The sequence below is a fragment of the Myotis lucifugus genome, unplaced genomic scaffold (assembly GCF_000147115.1).
Source record: "Myotis lucifugus unplaced genomic scaffold, Myoluc2.0 scaffold_244, whole genome shotgun sequence".
Lineage (NCBI taxonomy): Eukaryota > Metazoa > Chordata > Mammalia > Chiroptera > Vespertilionidae > Myotis > Myotis lucifugus.
In genome coordinates this window covers 249,477-275,504 of record NW_005871292.1, presented here as the reverse complement: position 1 = coordinate 275,504, position 26,028 = coordinate 249,477, and the positions used below count along the sequence as shown (strand labels likewise).

The window sequence follows — 26,028 nt, the reverse complement described above, 5'->3', positions numbered from 1 at the left end:
CTACCTCGTGATTTCGCCCACTGGGCCTCTAGTATAGTTAATAATATTGTAATAACTATGTATGGTTCCAGATGGATACTTGACTTATTGGGGGGATAACTTCATGAATTATATAAATGTCTAACCATTATGCTGTACACCTGAAACTAATCTGTATATATAAAAGCCTAAGCAACCGAATGACCAGTTGACCGGTCACTATGAAGTGCCCTGACCACCAAGGGGCACACACTCAACACAGGAGCTTCCCCCTGGTGGTCAGCGTGCTCCCACAGTGGGAGCACCACTCAGCTGACCAACAGGCACCAGACGCAGGCAGCACGAGCCTCTCCCCATCGGGACTGACTGGGTGTGAGCTGTGGCAGGTGCAGCAGTGCTGGGATGAACAGGAGAGGCAGGCAGGAGCGGCAGTCCAACATCCCCCGAGGGGTCCCGGATTGTGAGAGGGCACAGTCTAGGCTGAGGGACCCCACCAGTGCACGAATCCGTGCACTGGGCCTTTAGTATAAAATAATGTTGAGTGTCAATTGTAATTAAAAATAAAAAGTAATAATCATTTTTCTACAAAAAAAACCCCACAATAACCAAACCCATGGGATTTCTGTGGAGGTAAATAGATTTTATACAATAAGCTTTATATCCTCACAGTTACTCTTATAATTTTGACGCAAAGTGAGACCAACAAAACAAGAAGATTCATTAACTCTTTGGAAGGCATCATGGCTAAAATTAAAAGTTCAGAAGCAAGATCAAGAAGTTATGAGAGGTGCCCCAGCTGGGTTGCTCCGTGGTTGGAGCATCATCCTGTACACCACAAAGGTTGCAGGTTCAATCCCTGGTTGGAGTGTGAATGGGAGGCAACTGATTGTTGTTTCTCACATAGATGTTTCTCTCTCTCTCTCTAAAATCAATAAACAGCCCAGCTGGTGTTGCTCAGTGGTTGAGTTTCGACCTACAAACCAGGAGGTCATGGTTTGATTCCAGGTCAGGGGACATACCTGGGTTGTGGGCTCGATCCCCAGTGTGGGGCATGCAGGAGGTAGCCAATCGATGATTCTCTCTCATCATTGATGTTTCTATCTCTTCCTCTTTGTCTCTAAAATCAATAAAAAATATATTAAAGGCCCAGTGCATGAAATTCACGCACGGGGGTGGGGGGGGGGGCGGGGTCCCTCAGCCCGGCCTGCACCCTCTCCAATCTGGGACATCTCTCTCACAATCTGGGACTGCTGGCTCCTAATTGCTTGCCTGCCTGCCTGCCTGATTGTCTCTAACTGCCTCTGCTTGCCTGCCTGATCACCCGCTAACTGGTCCCCTGCCAGCTGGGTCACCCCCTAACTGCCCCTCTGCCAGCCTGGTCGCCCCCTAACTGCCCCCCTGCCAGCCTGGTCGCCTCCTAACTGCTCCTCTGCTGGCCTGGTCTCCCCTAACCGCCTCTGCCTTGGTCCCCGCCACCATGGCTTTGTCCGGAAGGATGTCTGGAAGGATGTCCAGAAGATGTCCAGTCTAATTAGCATATTACCGTTTTATTAGTATAGATAATAAAAAATAAAATCAATAAACAAATCCTCAGGTGATGATTTTTTTAAAAAGAAAGCATTCAATTTTATTTTTTAAAAAGTTATGAGAGGCAACAGCAGTGAAATAAAGCACTAGTTGGGTATGTACAGACATTCTTTTCTAGGCAAAACTAACATGTATAGACAAAGTTATGAATCATAGAGTTGGTTCACATATTGGAAACAAATAAAAACATAGCAGCTTTTTTCCCTCCAAGTTCAAGGCATTTTTAAAAAGTAAGTCACCTATTTGAAGAAAAGCTTCCTATTTGTAAAATTTTAAAAATAAGTTTCAAGAGTATATATGACCATATAAAATGAAACAATGTAAGCAAAAAGAAAATTAAGATTACAATGTGGAGGCCCTGGCCGGGTAGCTCAGTTGGTTAGAGTGTTGTCCCGAAGTACCAAGGTTGTGGGTTTGATCCCTGGTCAGGGCACATACATACAAGAGTCAACCAATTAATACATAAATAGGTGGAGAAACAAATTGATGTTTCTCTTTCTCTCTAAAGTCAGTCAATAAATAAAAATATTCTAATGTTGAAATAAGCATTTTTTGCATATTTTTCTTTTTTAAAAAATATGTTTTTATTGATTTTTAGAAAGAGAGGAAGGGAAAGGGAATAGAAACATCAATGAGAGAAACATTATCAATGGGCTACCTCCTGCATGCCCCCTACTGAGGATCAAGCCAGCAACCTGGGCATGTGCCTGACCAAGAATTGAATTGCGGACCTTTTGGTCCCTGGGTTGCTGCTAAATCACTGAGCCATACTGGCTGGGCTACAGATTTTTCTTAATGTTTGATGCCTGTTAGTACCTCATTATGCTGATATAGGTATACTTTACAAATATAGTCATAATATCCATTTTATTTTTCTAAAGATTACATTTCTTGAATATTTTCTAAAGTGTATTTAGTGAATATAATGCACATACGTGTGTGTGTGTGTGTGTGTGTGTGTGTCCTGCCATATAGGGTCACACTACCTACAACTGTTGTTACCAGCATTCTTCACTCTGCAATAAGTAGTAAACATATTTTCATCTTCCCAATTAAAGACCTACACCATCATTTTTAAGTGGCAAGTTTTTTCACCTTATGGATGCTTTATGAATAATGTTTGTCAACAGTTTTGCCTATTTGTGTACATGTACAGGGTGTCCCCCCAAAATGTATACACACTTTAACAGCTAATAGCTCAATTTTGAAAATAAAGTGTATTTTAATGAACACTGCCTTTATAATTATTCAAAGTGCATATACATTTTTGGGGGACATCCTATATAATTATTTTCTTTAATCCCCAAAATAGAATTTCTGAGTCAGAGAGTTTGCATGGTTTAAATATTTCTTGTACATACTTCTAAATTTACATCCTTTGTAGGTTAGACTGTTCATTTCACCACAAATTTGCTGATATGGGCATCAATTCTCTTAAAGTGATATTTAATATCTTTTGGTGATTTGATGTATTTCTACTTTTTAGTGAGTCATACATGCTCATCTTTCTCTAATTGGAACTAGCAATTCTGAGGCAAGAGCTACCGTTGAAAGAGAACTGATTTTGTGGTTAGAAAAATAAACTTTGCTACTTACTAACTGAATTTCTACAAGTGATTTTACTTCTTCGAGTGTGAATTTTTTGATCCACTGCATAGATAGGATAATTATTATATTGCATTGTAATCCTGAGGATAGCTAATGTATATAAAAAACCAATCACATGAAAGTTCTTGATAAATAGATATGCTATTATCTACCTGCTGGGAGCATGAATCCATAACTTTTTTACCTTCGTTGTAAGAAAGAGATGAAGTCATGCAGGAAAGCAATGTGGATGATTCTGATTGAAAATAGTGAGGAGCCCAGAAGATTCTGGAAGTTCTGGCAGTAGGCAGGCAGGGCTACCAGTACAGCAGTTTGATAGTGGTAATGACTGCCAGGATTGGTGCCACGCAGGCCTGCAAAGCTTTGAAAAAGATTCTGCTTTAGAGGAAGTGGCCCTTTATCAGCCCTGGAATTTATGACTAGGGATTAAATTAGTCCAGACTCCCTCAAATCTCCCTGTGTGTACAGTATGTGTGTTTGTTAAAGAGGGGGGAGGGGACATATTAACTTAAGTCACTTGGGGATTTCTGAGACTTATCTGATCTCATGGTCTCCCTTTCCTCCTCCTAGCTCTGGTTTCTGTGAACTCTGGTTCTCCAGGCAAGTAAACCCCAAGGAATACTGACCAGTTCTTGAATTTATAAACTATGGCCCATGTAAGTTACTTTTTCTTTCTCTTTCTGGAAATAACTGTCATTTAAGATCCTATGAACATTTATTTATCCAGAAACTTCCTACTTAAGAACCTTCTTTCATTTCCTCTAAAATCAGTGAGGGATGAGGCTAAATAGTATAATGCCTACCCCATGAGTCCTCTTTTTTCCAGTTATTTTTTATGTATTCATTGAACAAATCATTCAGCATCACCTATATGTGCTCAGTCTCCTAAGCGATGCTATGGAGCAGAAATGAAATCCTTTGAGGGAGATGTTTGACCATCTCTAGTGAGATGATGAGAGAGGATAGGCACATTTGACTACTCATGGGAAACTGACCTTTTCCATACTTCAGTTTTCCAAGTATATGAGATTTGCTATTGGTTGACCTCAGCCTCAGTATATTATGAGATCTCATACTTTGTGAGGCTTTTAGGACTGGCTAGTAATGTGGTTGGTCTTGCATGCAGAGATAATGAATCTTCTCTGGGAATCTCTTAAGAGTTGTACACCAGGAACAGAATTCCATTTGTAGTTGAACAGGATGTGCTTGTTTAGAAAGACATTTTTGTGAATCTGGATCACCAGTATCCAGATTCTACATCAGTAACTGGTATCCCCTAACTCAGGAACAAAGAATGCATACAGTGAGGGATGGAAAATGATAGCAGTTAAGAAGATCATGTAGGTAAATAAATAGTTGTAGACTCTCAAAATTAAGGAGGACCTTGACTATTTTGTGTAGACCAAAGATATTTAAGTATGGAAGAAGATTAAGTCTCATCCATTGCATAAACTATTACACAATCAATTTTATTTTAAGTTTATTAAAGAATCGTCATTAATAGCAAAACACTTGTGATTTGATTGGGTTAAACAATGAACTTGGCAGAAATTTTTTAATTGTGTTTAGATCTTTTCTAACAGATATCGTAGAGAAACATTTTTTTAAAAGTCTTCTCTTAAGGAGAAAAGGTAGAAGGACTCACATTTCTTGAGAATTCATGAATGGGACATATAGCAGGCAAGAAGGCTTATGTACAATATTTCATTTAATTGGAAAACTGATTTTTTCTTTCCTAGACATGTTTGAATAATTAAGATATGCATATAGCAGGTGTAGGCTTATATACAATCTTTCATTTAATTGGAAAACTGATTGTTTGTTTTTTCTTTCCCAGACATGTCTGAATAATTAAGGTATGCCAGAGTATATAAGAAGTTATATCTGTAGCAACAGAATCCTTCAAGAACACAGGCATGCTGCTTCAGGCACAATGATTTTCTAACTCATTATCTTACATGCTTCCAGCCAAGCCTATTTGCTTGCTTGGTCCATTTCCTGCAGTATCTCTTCCATCTTTTCTTCTTCCATCTTTAAATAAAATTTCTTTAATTTTAATTGTTTTATATGGTTTGTCATTTCAGGGATCAGTGATATTCAGTGATGTGTCCATAGTATTCTCTCAGGAGGAGTGGGAATACCTGGACTTGCAACAGAGGGACTTGTACAGAGATGTGATGTTGGAGAACTACAGCAATTTAGTCTCATTGGGTAAGGTTATCTGCCTCCAGTAATACAAACTCTGTTCTCTGTAATGCCAACTTTCTTTTTTGGAAATTTTAGCAGTCTTTCAAGAAATTATCTCAATTTCTGCTCCCTGTTCTCAAGGGAATGGTTTGACCTTTTACTTCAAGCAGTCAAACTCGTGGCCCGCGGGCCGCATGCAACCCACAACGAATATTTTTGTGGCCTAGCCAACATAACGGTATGTAAGAAATGTTTTAATAAAAATTTTGTAATTTAATTTTTACAATATACTGTTATACATAATTATTAATAACGAACTACAACATTTGCTAATGACTGATTACTATAATTGTGTTGCATTCATTTCCCTTACGCCCCTTATGCACAGGTGCACCATTTCTCTCCACTAATACTAGCAGTGAATATTTTATTTTATTATTTATTTATTTAATTTTAATTTTATTTTATTGCTTTTTTTACAGAGAGGAAGGGAGAGGAATAGGGAGCTAGAAACATCGATCAGCTGCCTTCTGCACACCCCCAACTGGGGATGTGCCCGCAAACAAGGTACATGCCCTTGACTGGAATCGAACCTGGGACCCTTCAGTCCACAGACCTACACTCTATCCACTGAGCCAAACTGGTCAGGACCAGCAGTGAATATTGTAGCAGCCGATTGTCACATCATTTAGTCTTGTAGTGAATTGTTTGGTGTGTGCAACAGGAAATATTTCGCTTTCAGAGAACAAGAAAAATAGGTTTATTTGCATTACACTTATTAATTTGTGCAGTTATTCAGTGTCTGGTAAGGTAATGTTCAAGAAAAATATTAATTTTTATTAAAATGTTCTATTATTTAATGTTAACAATTACTCATTTATTTCAGCCCTTTGTATTCAGCAAGTCTCTATTGAAATAGACCTAAAGCTTTCGTTTTTTTGTGGCCCACATAAACTTAAACCTTGTTTGCCGAAACTGGTTTGGCTCAGTGGATAGGGCGTCGGCCTGCGGACTGAAGGGTCCCAGGTTCGATTCCGGTCAAGGGCATGTACCTTGGTTGCGGGCACATCCCCAGTGGGAGGTGTGCAGGAGGCAGCTGATCAATGTTTCTCTCTCATCGATGTTTCTAACTCTCTATCTCTCTCCCTTCCTCTCTGTAAAAATCAATAAAATATATTTAAAAAAAAAACTTAAACCTTGTTTATTTGGCCCGTCTTAGCCTTTGAGTTTGACATGCTTGTTTTATTTGTTTGGAAGGTAGCACATTCATTAAGTATATTCATCTTTCCCATACTTAAGTGGCCTTTAGGTCTTCCTTAATGATGAGGGGGCTAGATATGAAATCTAGGTGTCTTATAGCTTTATCCGTGTCCAAGAAATCAGGTTTCACTTTGTATTTGAACTTAGAATTGCTATATGTATTTTGTTATTTGTTGATATACTTATCAGGAAAATAGCTACACCTGGATTCTTGTTTTTTTTCTCTGGCTATCAAAAGAACACATAATTTTTGTAGTGGTAAGTTGGATCAATTTACAATTATTTACAATTCAGAAGAATGCATTCCTTTTGTTACTAAACAAACATATTCACTGTTACCTACTTTTTAAAAAAATATATATTTTATTGATTTTTTACAGAGAGGAAGGGAGAGGGATAGAGAATTAGAAACATCTATGACAGAGAAACATCGATCAGCTGCCTCCTGCACACCCCCTACTGGGGATGTGCCCACAGCCAAGGTACATGTCCTTGACCGGAATCTAACCCGGGACCCCTCAGTCCGCAGGCCGACGCTTTATCCACTGAGCCAAACCGGTCAGGGCCACTGTTACCTACTTTTATGACTGAAAGTTAAATATCCAAGAACTTTGCACTTAATATTGTATGAATATCCTAATAACAATAAAATGCCTCAGGAAGCTTCTTGTTTTTCTCTCAACAAAATAGCAATAACAATAAATAGTAGCTAATGAAATATATATAGTGTTTAGTATATATATTGTAGGCAAAATTTATTTTATAAATATAAATTAAAAACCTTCACAACAATTGTGTAAGACAGACACTATTTTTATGCTTGTTTTATAGATAAAAATAAAGCAGGAAACTTGTCCAAGACCACATAAATGGGATGTGGCAAAGGTGGGATATGAACCCAGGCATTCTGTTCTCTCAAGTACTATAGACTCTCAAGAAGAAGTACTTGTATGAAATATAAATAAAAATAAGGCCTTTCCTTCAGTTTATTTTGTAATCTTAAAATGAATGTTTTTATTTATTTACTTATTTATTTTTATTGTTGACAGTATTATAGACTAGAGGCCCGGTGCACAAAAATTTGTGCACTCGGGGGAGGGGGGGGGTCCCTCAGCCCGGCCTGTGCCCTCTCACAGTCTGGGACCCCTCAGGAGATAATGACCTGCTGGCTTAGACCCGCTCCCGAGTGGCAGAGGGCAGGTCCAATCCCTAGGTGCAGCCCCTGGTTGGGCTCAGAGCAGGGCCGATTGGGGAGTTGGGGCACCGCCCCCTGTCATGCACAGAGCAGGGCGGATTGGGAGGTTGCGATGTCACCCTCAGTCACGCTCAGGGTAGGGCCGATTGGGGGGTTGGGACACCGCCCCCTGTCACACTCAAGGCAGGGTCGATGGGGAGGTTGTGGCGCCACCCCCTGTCACGCACAGAGCAGGGCCAATCAGGGGGTTGGGGCGCTGCCCCCTGTCACTCAGAGCAGGGTCGATCAGGGGGTTGGGGAGCTCCCCCCTGTCATGCACAGAGCAGGGCCCATCAGGGGGGTTGGGGAGCTCCCCCCTGTCACACACAGAGCAGGGCCCATCATGGGGTTGAGGAGCTCCGCCCTGTCACTCACAGGGTAGGACTGATAGGAGGTTGGGGCGCTGCACCCTGTCACACTCAGGGCAGGGCCAATGGGGAGGTTATGGCTCTACCCCGTTACACACAGAGCAAGACCGGTGGAGGGGGTTGGGGCGCCGCCCTCTATCACCCACAGAGCAGGGCCGATCAGGGGGTTGGGGAGCTCCCCCCTATCAGGCACAGAGCAGGGCTTATCAGGGGGTTGGGGCGCCTTCCCCTGTCAAGAACAGAGCAGGGCGGATAGGGAGGTTGTGGCCCCACCCCCTGTCACACACAGAGCTGCAGGGCGATCAGGGGGTTTGGGCGCTGCCCCCTGTCACGCTGATCCCGGTGCTGGGAGCCTCGCTGCTCGCTGATCCTGGTGCCAGGAGGCATATTACCCTTTTACTATATAGGATAGAGGCCTGGTGCACGGGTGGGCGCCGGCTGGTTTGCCCTGAAGGGTGTCCTGGATCAGGGTGGGGGTCCCCACTGGGGTGCCTGGCCAATCTGGCTAAGGGGCTGAGGGCTGTTTTCAGGCTGGCGGGTGACTGAAGCTCCCAACCGCTCCTTTTTTTCTTTTTTATTTTTTTTATTCTGGGACAGCTTTAGCTCTGAGGCCTCGCTGCTGAAAGCAGGTTTCTAGCCTTTACCTTCTGTATTTGATACAATGTTGCGGTCCGGCTGGCTGAAGCCCGGCTGACTGAAAGCCGGTTTCTGGGGTTTTGTTTAGCTTATATATTTGCAACATAGTTGCTTAGAGTTGCAGCTGAGAGGCCGGCAAGTCAGGCGGGGAACGTTGGAGTCTGCCATCACTGGAGCAAGCAAGCCTCCCTGTTCTCTTCAGTGCATGGCTGCCGGCCGCCATCTTGGCTGACAGTTAATTTGCATAAGGATATGCTGATTAGCCAATGGGAAGGGTAGTGGTCGTACGCTAATTACCATGTTTCTCTTTTATTAGTGTAGATGTTCCCCATTTCCCTCCACATTGCTCCCCTCTATCCAGTCCCTGCCCCACCCCAGGTCTTCACACATTATTGTCTGTTTCCATGGGTTATGGATATATGTTCATTGGTAGATCTCTTCCTGTTCCTGCCACTCCCCTCCCCTCTGCCATCTGTCAGTCTGTTCCATGCATCCATGCCTCTGGAACTATTTTGTTTATCAGTTTATTTTGTTCATTAGATTCCACATATAAGTGAGATCATATGATATTTGCCTTTTTCTGTCTGGCTTTTTTCACTTAGCATAATAATCTTTAGGTTCATCCATGCTGTTGCAAAGGGTAAGAGATCCTTCTTTTTTGTAGCCACATAGTAAGTATTTCATTGTGTAAATGTACCACACATCTTTTTTTTAATATATATTTTTATTGATTTCAGAGAGAAAGGGAGAGGGGGAGAGAGATAGAAACATCAATGAGAGAGAATCATTGACTGACTGCCTCCTGCACGCCTCCTACTGGGGATGGAGCCCACAACCTGGGCATGTTCCCTTGACTGGAATCGAACCTGGGACCCTTCAGTCCACAGGCCGACGCTCTATCCACTGAGCCAAACCAGCTAGGGCTACCACATCTTTTTTATTCATTCATGTACTAATGGGCAATTGGGCTGTTTCCAGATCTTGACTATTGTAAATAAGGTTGCTATGAACATAGGGGTGCATATAGTCTTTCTGATTGGTGTTTTGGGTCTCTTAGAATACATTCCAGAGTGAGATCGAAGAGTCAAACAGCTGTTCTATTTTTAATTTTTTGAGGAACTCCATAATGTTTTCCACAGTGGCTATACCAGTCTACATTCCCACCAGTAGTGTACTAGGAATCCCTTTTCTTCACTTCCTAGCCAGCACTTGTTTGTGGATTTATTGCTGGTAGCCATTCTGGCAGGTGTGTAGTGATACCTCATTGTAATTTTAATTTGCATCTCTCTGATAATTAGTGACCTGAGCTTTTTTTTTAATATCTATTGGACATCTGTATGTCCCCATTGGAGAAGTGTCTATTCAGAGCTTTTGCCCATTTTTTTGATTGGATTGTTTATCTTCCTTTTGTTAAGTTGTATGAGTTCTCTGTAAATTTTGGAGATTAAATCCTTATATGAAATAGCATTGGCAAATATGTTCTCCCATGCAGTGGGCTTTCTTGTTGTTTTGTTGATGGTTTCTTTTGATGTGCGGAAGCTTTTTATTTTGATGTACTCCCATTTGTTTATTTTCTCCTTAGTCTCTATTGCCCTAGGAGCTGTGTCAGTAAAGATATTGCTGCGACATATGTCTGATATTTTGCTGCCTATGGAGTCTTGTAGGATTTTTATGATTTCCCATCTTATATTTAAGTCCTTTAGCCATTTGAGTTTGTTTTTGTGTATAGTGTAAGTTGGTGATCTGGTTTCATTTTTTTTGCATGTATCTGACCAAATTTCCCAGCACCATTTATTGAAGAGAGACTGTCTTGACTCCATTGTATGCTCTTGCCTCCTTCGTCAAATATTAATTGAGCATAATGGGTTGGGTCAATTTCTGGGTTCTCTGTTCTGTTCCATTGGTCTATATGTCTGTTCTTGTGCAAGTACCAGGAGTTTTGAGAACTGTGGCTTGGTAATATAGCTTGATATCTGGTATTGTGATCCCTCTAACTTTGTTCTTCTTTCTCAGGATTGCTGTGGCTATTCGGGGTCTTTTTTTTATTCTAGATTAATTTTTGGGGAGTTTGTTCTAGATCTTTGAAATATGCCATTGGTATTTTAATGGAGATTGCATTGAATCTATAGATTGCTTTGGGTAGTATGCACATTTTAATGATGTTGATTCTACTAATCCATGAACATGGGTATGTTCTTCCATCTGTTTATGTCTTCCTCTATCTCTTTTTTTCAGTGTCCTGTAGTTTTCTGCATATAGGTCTTTTACCTCCTTAGTTAAGTTTATTCCTAGGTATCTTAATTTTTTTTTTTTTTTGCAATGGTAAATGGGATTGTTTTTTTCGTTTCTCTTTCTGTGAGTTCATTATTGGTGTATAAAAAGGCCATTGATTTCTGGGTGTTAATTTTGTATCCTGCTACATTGCCGGATCCATTAATTAAGTCTAGTAGTTTTTTGATGGAGTCTTTGGGGTTTTCTATGTATAGTATCATGTCATTTGCAAATAAGGACAGTTTTACTTCTTTTTTTCCAATTTGGATGCCTTTTATTTCTTTTTGTTGTCTGATTGCTATGGCTAGCACTTCCAGTACTATATCAAACAGGAGTGGTGAAAGTGAGAATCCCTGTCTTGTTCCTGTTCTTAGGGGAAATGAGTTTAGTTTTTGCCCATTGAGTATGATGTTGGCTGTAGTTTTGTCATACAACGCTTTTATTTTGTTGAGGTATGATCCCTCTCTTCCCATTTTGCTGAGAGTTTTTATCAAGAAAGGGTGTTGGATTTTGTCAAATGCTTTTTTTTTGCATTGATTGATATGATTATGTGATTTTTGTCTCTCAATTTGTTCATGTGATGTATCACATTTATTGATTTGCAGATATTGTACCATCCTTGCATCCCCGGAATAAATCCCACTTGGTCATGGTGTATGATTTTTCTAATGTAATGCTGGATCCGATTTGCTAGAATTTTGTTGAGGATTTTAGCATCTTCGTTCATCAAGGATATTGGGCCTGTATTTCTCCTTTTTTTGTGGTGTGTTTATCTGGCTTTGGAATTAGGGTAATAATACTGGCTTCATAGAAAGAGCTTGGAAGTGTGCCTTCCTCTTGAATTTTTTGGAATAGTCTGAGGAGGATAGGTTTTAGTTCTTCTCTGAATGTTTGGTAGAACTCCCCTGTAAAGCCGTCCAGACCAGGGCTTTTGTTTGCTGGAAGATCTTTTATTACTGCTTCAATTTCTTCAGTAGTTATCAGTCTATTCAGGTTTTTTTATTCTTATTGAGTTTTGGGAGCTTGCATTTTTCTAAGAATATGTCCATTTCATCTAGGTTGTCCATTTTATTGGAATAGAGTTGTTCATAGTATTTTTTCATAATCATTTGTATTTCTGTGGGATCGGTTGTTACTTCACCTCTTTCATTTCTGATTTTGTTTATTTGGGTCCTCTCTCTTAATTTCTTGATGAGTCTGGCTAAAGATTCAAATTAATCTTGTTTATTTTTTCAAAGAACCAGCTCTTGGTTCCATTGATCTTTCATATTAATTTTTTGGTCTCTATGTCATTTATTTCTTCTGTTATCTTTATTAATTCTTTCCTTCTACTTACTCAAGGCTTTTCTTGTTCTTTTTCTAGTTTTTTTGTTTTTTTTTACTTGTAGAGTTCAATTGTTTATTTGAGATTTTTCTTGTTTCTTGAGATAGGCCTGCAGTACTATGAACTTCTCTCTCTGGACTGCTTTTGCTGTGTTCCATAGATTTTGGGATGTTATGTGTTCATTTTCATTTGTTTCCAGACAGTTTTCCACTTATTCCTTGATGTCTTTGGTAACCCATTCATTATTTAATAACATGCTTTTTCGCTCCCATATGTTTGAATGTTTTTGAGGTGTGTGTTTTTTTTTTATTGTAGGTGATTTCTAGTTTCATGCTACTGTGACATGAGAAGATGTTTGATATGATTTCAGTCTTCTTTAACTTCTTAAGACTTATTTTGTGTCCTAACATGTGGTCTTTGTTTGAGAATGTTCCATGTGCACTTGAGAATAATATATATTCTACAGCGTTGGCATGAAATGTTCTGTAAATATCAATTAAATCCATCTGTGTGTCATTTAAGGTCGCTGTTTCCTTGTTCTATCCAGTGATGTCAGTGGGGTGTTAAAGTCCCCTACTCTGACTGTATTGCTGTCGATCTCTCCCTTAAAGTCCTCCAAGATTTTTTTTACATATTTAAGTACTCCTATATTAGGTGTATATATGTTTACATCTTCTTGTTGCATTGATCCCTTGTTGCAATGTCTCTTGCTATTGTCTTTGTTTTGGAGTCTATTTTGTTAGATATACTAGTGTTGCTACCACAGATTTTTTGTTTGTTTCCATTTGCATGGACTATTTTCCTCCCTCCCTTCACTTTAATGCTGAGTCTTTTATTAAATAAGAGAACATTTATTTGATTAATCACAGATTAATTATTATAAAAAATAATTCCTAGAAGAAATGGGTTTAGGAAACAATTTATATAGGTATAGGGGCTCTAGGAGTATGGGAGTGAGGAAGCTAATGGTAACCTGCCTGGGACAGGGAGGGGGAAGGGAGAAGGGAAAAGGGAAAGGCAGGGGTGTGCTTCCAGGAGGAAGAGCACACTGGCTCCTCCATCCTAAGGGTTTTAAGGGTGGAGATTATAAGGAAGGTCCCAGGAGTAGATTTCAATAGAACATTCAGCAGTTTTCCAGGTGTGTCCTTTTGAGAGTTGTGGTCTCCACTGATTGATTGGCTCGCACCAAGGCAAGGGGTCATTATTCAATGTAGCTAGTCCTGAGGTCAGCCATGGGGTCACTGGTGTGGTTTTGCTGCTTTTCTGGACCTGGAGCTTGTCATCCTGACTGGCAAAGTCAGGGCTGAGGGATGCAGCTGAATGCTAGGGACAGCTGCCAGTCATCCTCCATCAGCAGTTGGCTTCGGATGTGCTGGAGCATCTCAAGGTCTTGGGCCTGCTAGTCAGAGTCCCCACTCGTCAAGCTCCCAATTGTGAGGAACAGCCACGGCCTGGCCTGGGGTGGTCCGACTACAGTGAAGCGAGTCTGGCCTGTGACTGTGAACCACCTCTCCAGCTGAATGAGGGTGTGGCTGTGCACTTCCATGTGATGAAGGTCTGCATTGAGATGGCCGAGAATGCACTCCTCCTGCTCCTCTTTCATGTCAAATATCAATGCAAGGTAAAAATTTTCAGGCACAGTCCACCATGTCTCCTCACTGCAAGCCCTTGTTTTCATGTTCTGAACTGCTCCTTCCTGATTCAGAATCCATCCTGTGAGTCCTTTGTTCTGAGCTGGGCCTCTTACAGACAGTATATATATATGGGTCCTGTTTTATTATTCACTTGCCTACCCTATCTCTTTTGATTGGAGTATTTAATTTCTTTATATTTAAGGTTATTATTGATAGGTACTCTCTTATTGCCTCTTTTAATGCCTTTGTTCCTCTCTCTTTTTCTTCTTACAGGCAGTCCCTTTAACATTTCTTACAATGGTGGTTTGGTAGTAATAAACTCCTTTAGCCTTTTTTTTTTTTTGCCTGGGAAGCTGTTTACTTCACCTTCAATTTTCAATGATAGCCATGCTAGATAGAGTAGTCTTGGTTTCAGATCCTTGCTTTTCATTACTTTGTATAAATCATACCATTCCCTGCTGGCCTATAGTGTTTCTGTTGAGAAATCAGCTGATAGCCTTATAGGAACTCCCTTGTATGTAACTGACTGCCTTTTTCTTGAGGCTTTTGAGTTTCTCTCTTTGTTTTTAACATTTGCCATTTTAATTGTGATGTGTCTTTGTGGGGGTCTTTGGGCTCATCTTTATTGGGACTCTCTGTGCTTCCTAAATTTGCATTACTTTATCCTTCACCAGGTTAGAAAAGTTTTCTGTCAATATTTCTTCAAACTGGTTCTCTCACCCTTGCTCATATTCTTCTCCCTCTATTACCCCTGTGATGAGGATGTTATTTCACATGTTTCATGTTGTCCCAAAGTTCCCCTAAACCAGTGGTTCTCAACCTTCCTAATGCCGCGACCCATTAATACAGTTCCTCATGTTGTGGTGACCCCTAATTTCATTGTTACAAATTGAACATAATTAAAGCATAGTGGTTAATCACAAAAACAATATGTAATTATATATGTGTTTTCCGATTGTCTTAGGCGACCCCTGTGAAAGGGTCATTCGACCTCCAAAGGGGTCACGACCCACCGGTTGAGAACCGCTGCCCTAAACTATCCTTATGATTTTAAATTTTTTTTTGTTTTGTTTTGGTGCTCTGATGGAGTGATTATTTTCTACCTATCTTCTAATTTGCTGATTTAATTCTTTACTTACTCTGATGTACTGTTTATTCCTTCCAGTGTATTCTTTATTTCAGATGTCATCCTTCTTTTCCAACTGGTTGTTTTTTCATGTTTTTTATGTTGTTTTTCATGATATGTTGAGTATTCTTTAAATTATTACTTTATTCTCTGTTTTTGATAAATTGCTTCCCTCCATTTCATTTAGCTCTTTTTGTGGAGATTCCTCCTGTCTTTTATTTTGGACCTGTTCCTTTATCTTCTCATTTGGCTGTTTCTTTGTGTTTCTGTGTATTGGATAGGGCTGCTATCACTCCCAGTGTTGGTGGGGTGGGCTTCTATAGTGGGTGTCTTGTGGGACCCAGTGGTGTACTCTCCTTTATTTTCAGAGCTAGATGCTCTAGGAATGTCCCTTGTGCAGGTTATGTGGGATCACATGTTGTGATTGAGTCTTGATTGCTGTTGTCCCTTTCACGGATGGGCTCAGCCCTCAGGCTGGCTGACTTTGAGGCTCAATGCTGAGCACTTCATGCCAACTGTTACACAGATGCTGACAGAACAAAATAAGATAAAATAAGAGCAAACTGAAAACAACATGGGAAAAAACCAACCATCCAAAACAACAAAAGAATAAGAAAGAAAAAAGAATACTAAAGTACAAGAGACAGTAAACTAGAAAAGAGGCTCTGGACAGGCTTATCAGTTGGTTGGAGCATCATCATGTGCACCAAAAGGTAGAGGATTTGATTCCCAGTAAGGAAACATACCTACGTTGCAGGTTTGATTCCAAGTTGGGATGTGAGTGGGAGGCAACTGATCCATGTTTCTCACATTGATGTTTTTCTCCCTCCTCTCTCAGATCAATTTAAAAACATAATTAAAAAGATTAGAGAAGGAAAAAAGAAATAAAATAAGAGTATATGAAAGAGAAAAGAATAAATAAGAAATGAACAAATAATAAAGGAAATAATAAAATTTTAAAAGGGAATAATGAATAAAAATATTGAATAGGAAAGAAAAATGAAAAAAAATAATAAAACATACAGAGAAAAAAAAGAAAAGAAAGAGAGAAATAAGAGATATGAAAGAAGAGAAGAAAGGAAAAAAGAATTATAAATGAAATATAACAAAAAATATAGAAAAGGTTAAAGAAAAATAATGGAGTTTGCCTCCTCAGTTTTTTGTGCCTGCTGTAATCACCCTTTAGATCTGCTGTTTGGGGAGCTCACTGGATTTTGCTCCAATGTTGTCCAAATCTGGCCACTTGGTGTGCTGGTCCTGGGCCCCCTGGGAGGTTTTCTGGTGCTGCCAATATCACTGTTCTTGCCTGGCTCTTGGCAATCTGACTGAAACTCAATAGGGTGGAGCCCCAAGAAGTTTGATGTGCAGGGCCTCTGTCTTGGTTTTGCACCTTGAATGTTCCTGCTCTGAGCTGCTCTCCCTTCACCCTCGGAATTGCAGTCAGTGGGTTTATTCAGGACCTGGCTGGGTTGGTTTAACATACTCGTGTTGGGGGTAGTGCCTGTAACTTGGGCGGGAGGAAGGGAGAAGGGCAGGGTTCGACCTCTCCTTCCCAAGGTTGATCTGGCTGAACTCAATGGGGAGTTCGGTTCTGGTTCTCTGTAATGCAGCTGAAAAGCCCAGCATATGTCCGCTTATCTTTTGGACAGGAGCCCACCCCAGAGGCCCGATATTAACCAGTTATGCCTGGTTCCCTGGCTCCACCTTGCTGCCCTACCAAGTAGGAGGGGGTAAATATAAATTTTAAAAAGCAGCCTTTCTTGGCATTCCAATCTTTCTGCATGGCTGGCCTCCACTGGGTGAGGCCTCCACCCAGACTCCAATTGGACCAAATGTTTGAATCCTTCGCATGGTCAGACTGAGCATTACAGGTGCAGACTCCTAGCCCAGCGCTGCTTCCCCTTGTTTTAGATCACATCAGGACAGGGCCGACCCAGCAGTTCTGCAGGTGTGGGGAGGGGCATCGCCTGTGCACTCGAGGTGGGCAAGACCAATCCTCTTTTCCAAACCACACTGTTCAGCCCCTATCTGGCTCTCTGCCCAAAGTTCTTCCAGTTAATAGAGGATCCCTCAGAGTTACTTCTAGGTGTATGGATCAGACCCCTCCGCCAGCCCTGGGCTTCTGTGTGGCCCCTCCTGCAGATGAAGATCAGAGTGAACTTCCCAGGCTGGTGTACCAAAGAAATTGTTCTTTCCCTGGGATGGTGGGGACTGAGTCTCCCCATTGGACTGAATCCCAACTGATTCCCACCACCTGATGCTCTGGATTGGGGATCTCTGAGTGGGGCCGAGATCCCACGCTCCCAGGGAAAGGGGCTCTGCTGCTGCAAAATTCCTCCTGATCTGTGGGAGTTGGCTCACTCTCTCCGTGTCTCCTCCACGCACCCTGCTCTCAGTATTTCAGGTCAGCTACACTTCAACTGGTTTTTCAAGCCACTTGCTCTGCAGTTTCGCTGTAAGTCCCATTTGATGTTGCAAACAAACAGACAGAGCCTCTGGCTACTCTGCAGCCATCTTGGAATTCCCCCCAATATAAATGTTTTTAAACCATCTTGCCACTCTTTGTCTTACAGGCTTTGTTACTTGCCATTTGACTTGTAGACAAATTCAATCAAGGCTAAATCAAAGTAATTTTGAATTTATTTTTTATATAATATCACTTTACATATTTTTTCTTCTAACCAGGAAGCTTCATTTCTAAACCAGATGTGATTTCCTTATTGGAGCAAGGAAAAGAGCCCTGGAAAGTTGTGAGGAAAGAAAGAACACTATATTCAGGTGAGTAAGAACCAACTGGGTAGGGGAACCCATTACTAGAGAACACTGTTCAACTACATAGGGAAGAGGCACGCCCTCCTGATGTTTAGAAAGTCCTCTTTAAAGGTTCATGGCCTGAAGAGAAAAGGTCTGAGACCTGGGGAGCAAATTAAGGTCTTAGCTGGGGATACTAATAGAACTACTATTTTTTTTAATCTCATTTACTATTCTCTTTTTTTTTTCCCTCCAGTTTTCCTCCTCTTTGAAAAGGGGGTGGGGGATAGAGAGGTGCTCTCTTTGTTTTCTGTTGACAGCCATTCTATCTACCTTCACATAAGGAAGAAACATGAATTTGATAGACTATAGGGAGAATGATTCCATGGTGTAGAATCTACCTCTATTTTCATCTCCTTTGAACCTCTTGTTTAAAAAATATTCTTAAATTCCTTTAAATAAAGACATCTATATGTTATCATTTTGTATTTTGCCCTCCATATATTCAGGTTTCTAGCTGAGGAGACTCATTTTAGGCTAAAAGTTCGTAATTTATAAAAATAGGGCCATTTAAGTGCCCTATTTATAGTATTATATCTTCTGATTTACTTTCTACCAAAGGAAAGAAAAACATGTTTATTTGTGTGTGTTTTTCTCCAATTTCAACTTGTTTTCTTATTCACATTTAGGTAACTAAATGACACAACTATTAGTACTAGCAAAAAAAAAAAATAATGAAATGCAGAGGTTCCAAGTGAATAAGATAATACCAGTTTAGTTAGGAAACATTTAGCCAAAATAACAATTGTTGACTCATTGTTAGACATCTTAAACAAGATCATTTTTTTCTCTTCCTTTGTTTCTTTCTTCCTTTAAGTAAGTTTTATTGAAGTACTAGAGGCCCGGTGCATGAAAATTCATGCACTGGAGGGGGTGGTCCCTTAGCTTGGCCTGCCCCCTCTCACAGTCCGGGAGCCCTCAGGGCCGGGAGGTGACCCAGCGATCAGGGGAAGGCAACGTCCCCATCACACCTCTGCTGCTGCCACTGATGGCAGCACAAGCCTCGGCCGGCCCTGGTTACCTGCACCTCAGGCCAGCCCTGGGTAGCTGGGGGGCTGATGGGACTGGGCGCCACCATCTTGTGGCTGTGGGCACCGCCATCTTTGAGGGCATGGCAGTCAATTAGCATATTCCCTCCTTATTGGCTGTGGGTGCTGCCATCCTTGCCACGGTGTGAGGGTCAGTTAGCATATTCCCTCTTTATTAGATAGGATGACATGCATACAGAAAGGTGGGCAAATGAGGAAAGGCTTTTTTGAGGAGGTAATATATAAAGAGAGACATGAAGTAAGACTGAAGCCATGTGACTCTCTAAGAGAAGAACATTCAAAGGAGATAGAAAAGGCCTAACGAGCCCTGGCTGGTTTGGCTCAGTGGATAGAGTGTCGGCCTGTGGACTGAAGGGTCCCAGGTTTGATTCCGGTCAAGGGGCATGTGCCTGGGTTGCGGGCGCATCCCCATTGGGGGGTGTGTGGGAGGCAGCTGGTCAATGTTTCTCTCTCATTGATGTTTCTAGCTCTCTATCCTTCTCCCTTCCTCTCTGTAAAAAACCAATAAAACATATTTTAAAAAAAAAGGCCTAAGGAAGAAATTAGCTTCACATGTTTGAGTACTAACAGGAAAGCTATTCTGGCTAGAATAGGTGGAAAAGAAAGGGAAAGTAATAAGAGATGAGATCAGAGTTAGGCAGGGTCCTGGTTTGCATCTGAGACCAGACTGGGTGGTGCTGAGGCCAGGATCCTAGTCTCAAGCAGTTCTGTTTCTCAAGATGGCATGGTCTCAGGGCCCGCACTGGGTGCCCCGGAGTGTCCATGTTGGGAGCGGGGCTCCACAGTCTAAGATTGCCCGGTTTGGCAGCCCCTTGGAAGACCTGCAGAATCTAACTGTCCCTAGCTCATACACACACACACACCACACACATCCACACATTCCTCTATCGCTCCCTCACTCTCTCACACTCTCTCCCTCTCTACCTTCCTGCCGGTTGCCATCAACGATGCCAATTTTCAAGGAGATTCCAAATCTTCCAATGATTGGGGGTGTTTTAATTCCGTCACCTCCCTTTTTTATGGGTATCATGCTCCGGCAAGTGATGACTCTGGCATGCCAGAGGCAGCTCCACACGGGTCCTACCTGTAGTGGAAGGTGGGGAAGAAGGAGGAGAGAATGCAGGAGCAGCAAGCGTGGTGGCCATCTCGGCAGAATGGGTCCCAACACTTAATTTTTAACAGCTGTGATTCTTAGCAGTGTATTTATGACCAGTTTTTTCAGTGTTCAGATATTTTCATAGACTCATTCTTTTCTCATAGTTACTCATGAGTTTACATATTAATTAATTAAATTAGATACTTTCGGGGAGGGGAGGGGTTAAACTGGACTAACTTGTGAGGCAGGAGTGCCTTGTCAGTTGGACCTGTAGATGTGGCTATATCCCCAGGACGTGATCAGACACTGGCCTTTCTTTCATGCCCTAGCCCCGCTGTGTATTGCCTCTGTGGAGACAGATAATAGTAGTTGCTATATGGCCTAAGGAAAATAATCTGGAGGATTCAATATACCCAGCCATATTGAACACAGTATATACTGGTTGTTAGCCACTCTACCCACAACTGATCAATTTTACAAAATGAACACCCTTGGGAAGCCACGTCCACCCTGGCAGAGTGCTCTCCTCTTGTGATTTGGAAAATCTATTGCTAAATGCATCAAGAATGTTTCAGAATTTTCCTCCCAAAGGTTATGTATATATTTTAAATTTACTCTTTTTATTACTATCATGTCTGGGATCTTTTTCTCTCCATTGTATTTTATTGTTAAATATATATAAAAAGGTTATTTTATATTTTAATTTTATATCCTGCTACTTTACTTTATTCTGTTACTATTTATATTATTTAAACCTGTTAAGTTTTCCAGTTATGTAGTTATATCATCTGCAAATAGGAGTACCTGATTTAAAATCCCCCCCCCTTTTTTTTGGTTGCTGTTTTATTTTTTTATGCAATTTATTGGGGTGACATTTCATTAATAAAATTATATAGGTTTCAAGTGTACAATTCTATAATATATCATCTGCATATTATATTGCATGTTCATTATCCAAAGTCAAGTCTCATTTCGTCACCAATTATCCCTTTACCCTCTTCTACCGTCCGAATCCCCTTTCCTTCCTGTAATCACCATACTATTGTCTGTTTATAAGCTTGAGGGTTTTTTGTTGTTTTTTGCTAATCTATTTACCCTTTCACCCAGCCCCTCAACTGACCCCCACTGACACTGTCAGTCTGTTTTCACCCTTCCCCCCACTGACACTGTCAGTCTGTTTTCTGAACCTATGAGTCTTTTCCTATTTTGTTTGTTTACTTTGTTCATTAGATTCTATATATAAGCCTTTCTCTGACTGGCTTATTTCGCTTAGCATAATACTCTCCAGGTCCATCCCTGCTGTCACAAAGGGTAGAGTTCCTTCTTTTTTTCCAACCACTTAATATTCCATTGTGTAAATGCACCACAGCTTTTTTATCCACTGATCTACTGATGGGCACTTGGGCTGCTTCCAAATCTTGGCTATTGTAAATAGCACTGCAGTGAACATAGGGGTGCATATATTTTTTCAAATTAGTGTTTTGGGTCTCTTTGGATATAGTACCGAAAGTGAAATTGCTGGCTTATAAGGCAGTTACATTTTTAATTTTTTGAGGAAACGTCATACTGTTTTCCACATGGCTGTACGATCTGCTTTCCCACCAGCAGTGCATGAGGGTTCCCTTTTTTCCACATCTTTGACAACAGTTGTGTGTTAACTTATTGATGATAGCTATTCTGTCAGATATTGTGGTTTACATTTGCATTTCTCTTGATGATTAGTGACATTGAGCATCTTCATATTTTTATTGGCCATCTGTAGACACTTTGGCGAAGTGTCTATTCATATCCTTTGCCCATTTTTTAACTGTATTATTATTTTTGTGGTGTTGAATTGTATAAGTTATTTATAAATTTTGGATAGTAACTTCTTATCAGTTGTATCATTGGTGAATATGTTCTCCCATTGAGTGGGTTGTCTTTTCAGTTTGTTAATGGTTTCCTTTATGGTGGAAAAACTTTTTAGTTTGATGTAGTCTCATTTGTTTATTTTTGCTTTTGTTTCCCTTGCCCTAGGATATATATCAGAAAAAATATTTCTGCAAGAAATGTTCAAGATTTTACTGACTATTCTAGAAGATTTATGGTTTCACATCTTACATTTAAGTCTTTAATTCATTTTGTTTATACTTGTGTATGGTGTGCAAGAAGGTGGTCTACTTTTATTTTTTTACACATATCTGTCCAATTTCCTACACCATTTATTGAATTGAATAGACTGTCTTTACACAACTCTATGTTCTTGCTTCCTTTGTCAAATATTAATTGACCATAAAGGTGTGGGTTTATTTCTTGGCTCTCTATTCTGTTTTATTGATCTGTTTTATTGATCTGTTTTTATGCCAGTACCATGTTGCTTTGTTTACTATGGCCTTGTAGTATAGTTTGATGTCAGGTAGTGTGAATCCTCTAGCTTTGTTCTTCTTTACTATGTTTAGGTATGTTCACTCTATTCCCATTTTGCTGAGAGATTTTATCATAAACTAGAGGCCCGGTGCATGAAATTTGTGCATGGGAGGGGGGTGTCCCTCAGCCTGGCCTGCACCCTCTCCAATCTGGGTCATCCCTCTCACAATCCAGGACCGCTGGCTCCTAACTGCTCACCTGCCTGCCTGCCTGATCGCCCCTAACCGCCTCTGCCTGCCTGCCTGATCACCCTAACCACCTCTGCCTGCTGGCCTGATCTCCCTTTAACTGCTCCCCTGCCGGCCTGATCGACCCCAACTGCCCTCCTCTGCCAGCCTGATCTCTCCCCTAACTGCTTGCTCCCCTGCCGGCCTGATCGACCCTAACTGCCTCTGCCTTGGCCCCCACCACCGTGGCTTTGTCCGGAAGGAAGTCAGACATCCAGAAGATGTCCGTTGATCTGGTCTAATTAGCATATTACCCTTTTATTAGTAGATTGGTGCTGGGTTTTATCAGATGCTTTTTCTGTATCTATTAATACAATCATGTGATTTTTACTCTTTATTTTGTTTATGAGGTATATAACTTTTATTTGTGAATATTACATCCCAGCAATAAATCCCACTTGATCATGTCATATGATTTTCTTAAGGTATTGCTGCATCGGTTTGCTAATATTTTGTTGAGAATTTTAACATCTATGTTCATCAGGGATATTGGCTTATCATTTTCTTTCTTTTTTAAAAAAGGAATTTTTATTGACTTCAGAGTAGAAGGGAGAGGGGGAGAGAGATAGAAACATCAATAATGAGAGAATCATCGATTGACTGCCTCCTACATGCCCCCAACTGGGGATTGAGCCTGCAACCTGGGCATGTGCCCTGACTGGGAATTAACCATGACCTCCTGGTTCATGGGTTGATGATCAACCACTGAGCCACAATGGCCAGGCTCATTTTCTTTCTTTGTAGTGTCTTTATGTAGGTTTTGAAATTAGGATAATGCTGGCCTCATAAAATAAGCTTGTGTCTTTCTTCCTCTTTAATTTTTTGAAATAGTTGGAAAAGAATAGGTATTCATTCTTTGAATGTTTGGTAAAATTCACCTGAGAAGCCATTCATTCTAGGACATTGGTTTGTTGAGAGTTTTTTAAATTACTGCTTCAATTTTCTTAGCTATAATTGGTCTATTCATATTTCCTGACTCTTCCTGATTCAGTTTTGGAAGGTTGTACCTTTCTAGCTATTTTTTTTATATAGTCCCAATTGTCCAATTTTTTGGCATGTAGTTGTTTACAATATTTTCTTACAATCCTTTGTATTTCTGTGCTGTTCATTTGTTACTTCTCTTTTATTTCTGATTTTATTTATTTGGGTCCTCTCTCTTTTTTCTTTATGGGTCTGGTTAAATGTTTATCAATCTTGTTTATCTTTTCCAAGAACCAGTACTTGGTTTTTATTTTTATTCATTTATTTTCTTCATAAAAAATGCATTTTAGCCCTAGCCGGCTTGGCTCAGTGGATAGAGTGTCAGCCTGCAGACTGAAGGGTCCCAGGTTCGATTCCGGCTGAGGGCACATGCCTGGGTTGCGGGCTCATTCCCCAGTGGGGGGTGTGCAGGAGGCAGCCAATCAATGATTCTCTCTCATCATTGATGTTTCTATCTCTCTCTCCTTCTCCCTTCCTCTCTGAAATCAATAAAGAAATATATTTTTTAAAAATGCATTTTATTTAATGACCAAGTACACAAATACAAACACACACATTCACACACTTATATAATTAAAACAATATTGACGCTTACCAGGTAGGATGCATTGAGAAATGTTCTGCTCTGTGTTCTTTCATTTAAAAAAAAAAAAAAAGCGGGTCACAACTTAGTAAATTTTGCAAACAACAAATATGTTACAACACATAACAGCTCTAGAGTAATACTAACTTATAATTTTGGGGAAATTTATAGTCTTCCTCCTTCTTAGAATTAGCCCACAAGAGTACTCTATGTACTCAGAGAAAACAAAAATTAACTTAGCCTTGTTACACATGTCCAGCCTGGACATGGTGGGTGCTTTCAGTGTGCTTAAATCACCTACTTTCCCAGGCCCAAAACAGGGGGTGACTTGCAACTATGTGTGTATTGCACATTTTATCTAACAGTCCTTTTTATATATGCTATTTCATTTGATGTTCACAACAACCCTGTGAAGTAGGCAGGGAAAATATATATTACCAGATTTGCTTTTCAGATGAAGTTAAGGCTCAGAATGGTTAAGTGATTTTCCAGGTTATCAGATATTTGGGAAGAGGCAGAGAGAATAAGAACCATTAACTTTTAGGTTGAGGCTCTTTTCTCTAAACCACATAGACTCAGAGAGTACAATCTGACCTCAAATATTTTTACCACTTAATCCTCCTTTTCTTATTGTTGATTCAAGTTTTTATAGGACACAACAAAAGACGTGATTCTAAACTTATCCTGCAATGTTTATGCTTCTCTACCAATGAAAACTTATGGCCATAGGATATATATTCTTTTGGAAAGTACTGTGTCCTTAGCTTTAGTCTAAAGGAACATCTATACTAATAAAAGGGTAATATGCTAATTAGACCAGATCAACTGGACACCTTCCGGTCATCCTGCCTTTCTTCTGGACAAAGCCACAGTTGTGGAGGCCAAGGCAGAGATGGTTAGAGGCAATCAGGCCGGCAGGGGAGAGCAGTTAGGGGCGATCAGGCCGGCAGGGGAGGGCAGTTGGGGGTGATCAGGCTGGCAGGGGAGGACAGTTGGGAGTGATCAGGCCGGCGGGAGAGGGCAGTCAGGGGCGATTAGGCAGGCAGGAAGAGGGGTTGGGGGATCAGGCAGACAGGCAGGTGAGTCTTTAGGAGCCAGCGGTCCCGGATTGCGAGTCGGACATCGCCCGAGTGGTCCCGAATTGGAGAGGGTGCAGGCCGGGCTGAGTGACCCCCCGGCCCCCGTGCATGAATTTCGTGCACCAGGCCTCTAGTCCTATATAATAAAAGCCTAATATGCAAATCAACCGAATGGCAGAATGACCAGTTGCTATGACATGCACTGACCACCAGGGGGCAGATGCTCAACGCAGGAGCTTCCCCCAGCCTGAAGGCCCCAGGCCAGCCAAGACAGGTATGAGCAGGGTCCCCCAACCTCCCCACCAGTCTTTCTGCAGCGGGAGACGGCTGGTGGCAGCAGTGGGGGACAGGACTGGCTGGCAAGTGGGTGGTGCTGTCCCTGATTGCCCTGCTGGTCACCTCCCGCAGAGGGAGGTGGCCGGTGGCGGGGTTTGGGGCCAGTGAATGGGCTGCTCCAGGCCGCCTGCTAAGTGCCAGCGGTGGCCCCCCAATCACCCCGCCTGCTGGTCGCCTTGCAGAGGGAGGTGACCGGTGGTGGCAGTGGGGAGCAGGGCTGGCCAGCGGGCAGCACCAGGCCACCAA

General features: G+C 41.2%; 1 protein-coding gene across 5 annotated transcripts in view; it reads left to right on the top strand.

Annotated features, from left to right (window-relative positions):
- LOC102433796 (zinc finger protein 82 homolog) overlaps positions 1 to 26,028 on the top strand; it is a 61,698-nt gene that overhangs the window by 13,818 nt on the left and 21,852 nt on the right. For 2 of the 5 annotated variants that reach the window (XM_006098604.3, XM_014464229.2), the window contains 3 exons: positions 3,745 to 3,830; positions 5,259 to 5,385; positions 17,900 to 17,992. In XM_006098604.3, the coding sequence (XP_006098666.1) occupies positions 3,822 to 3,830; positions 5,259 to 5,385; positions 17,900 to 17,992 (229 nt within the window). In that variant the 5' untranslated portion in view covers positions 3,745 to 3,821. Of the gene's footprint in view, positions 1 to 3,744; positions 3,831 to 5,258; positions 5,386 to 17,899; positions 17,993 to 20,597; positions 20,762 to 26,028 lie in introns of those variants that run through there. The other 3 variants (XM_023762374.1, XM_014464231.2, XM_014464234.2) reach the window with 3 other exon arrangements.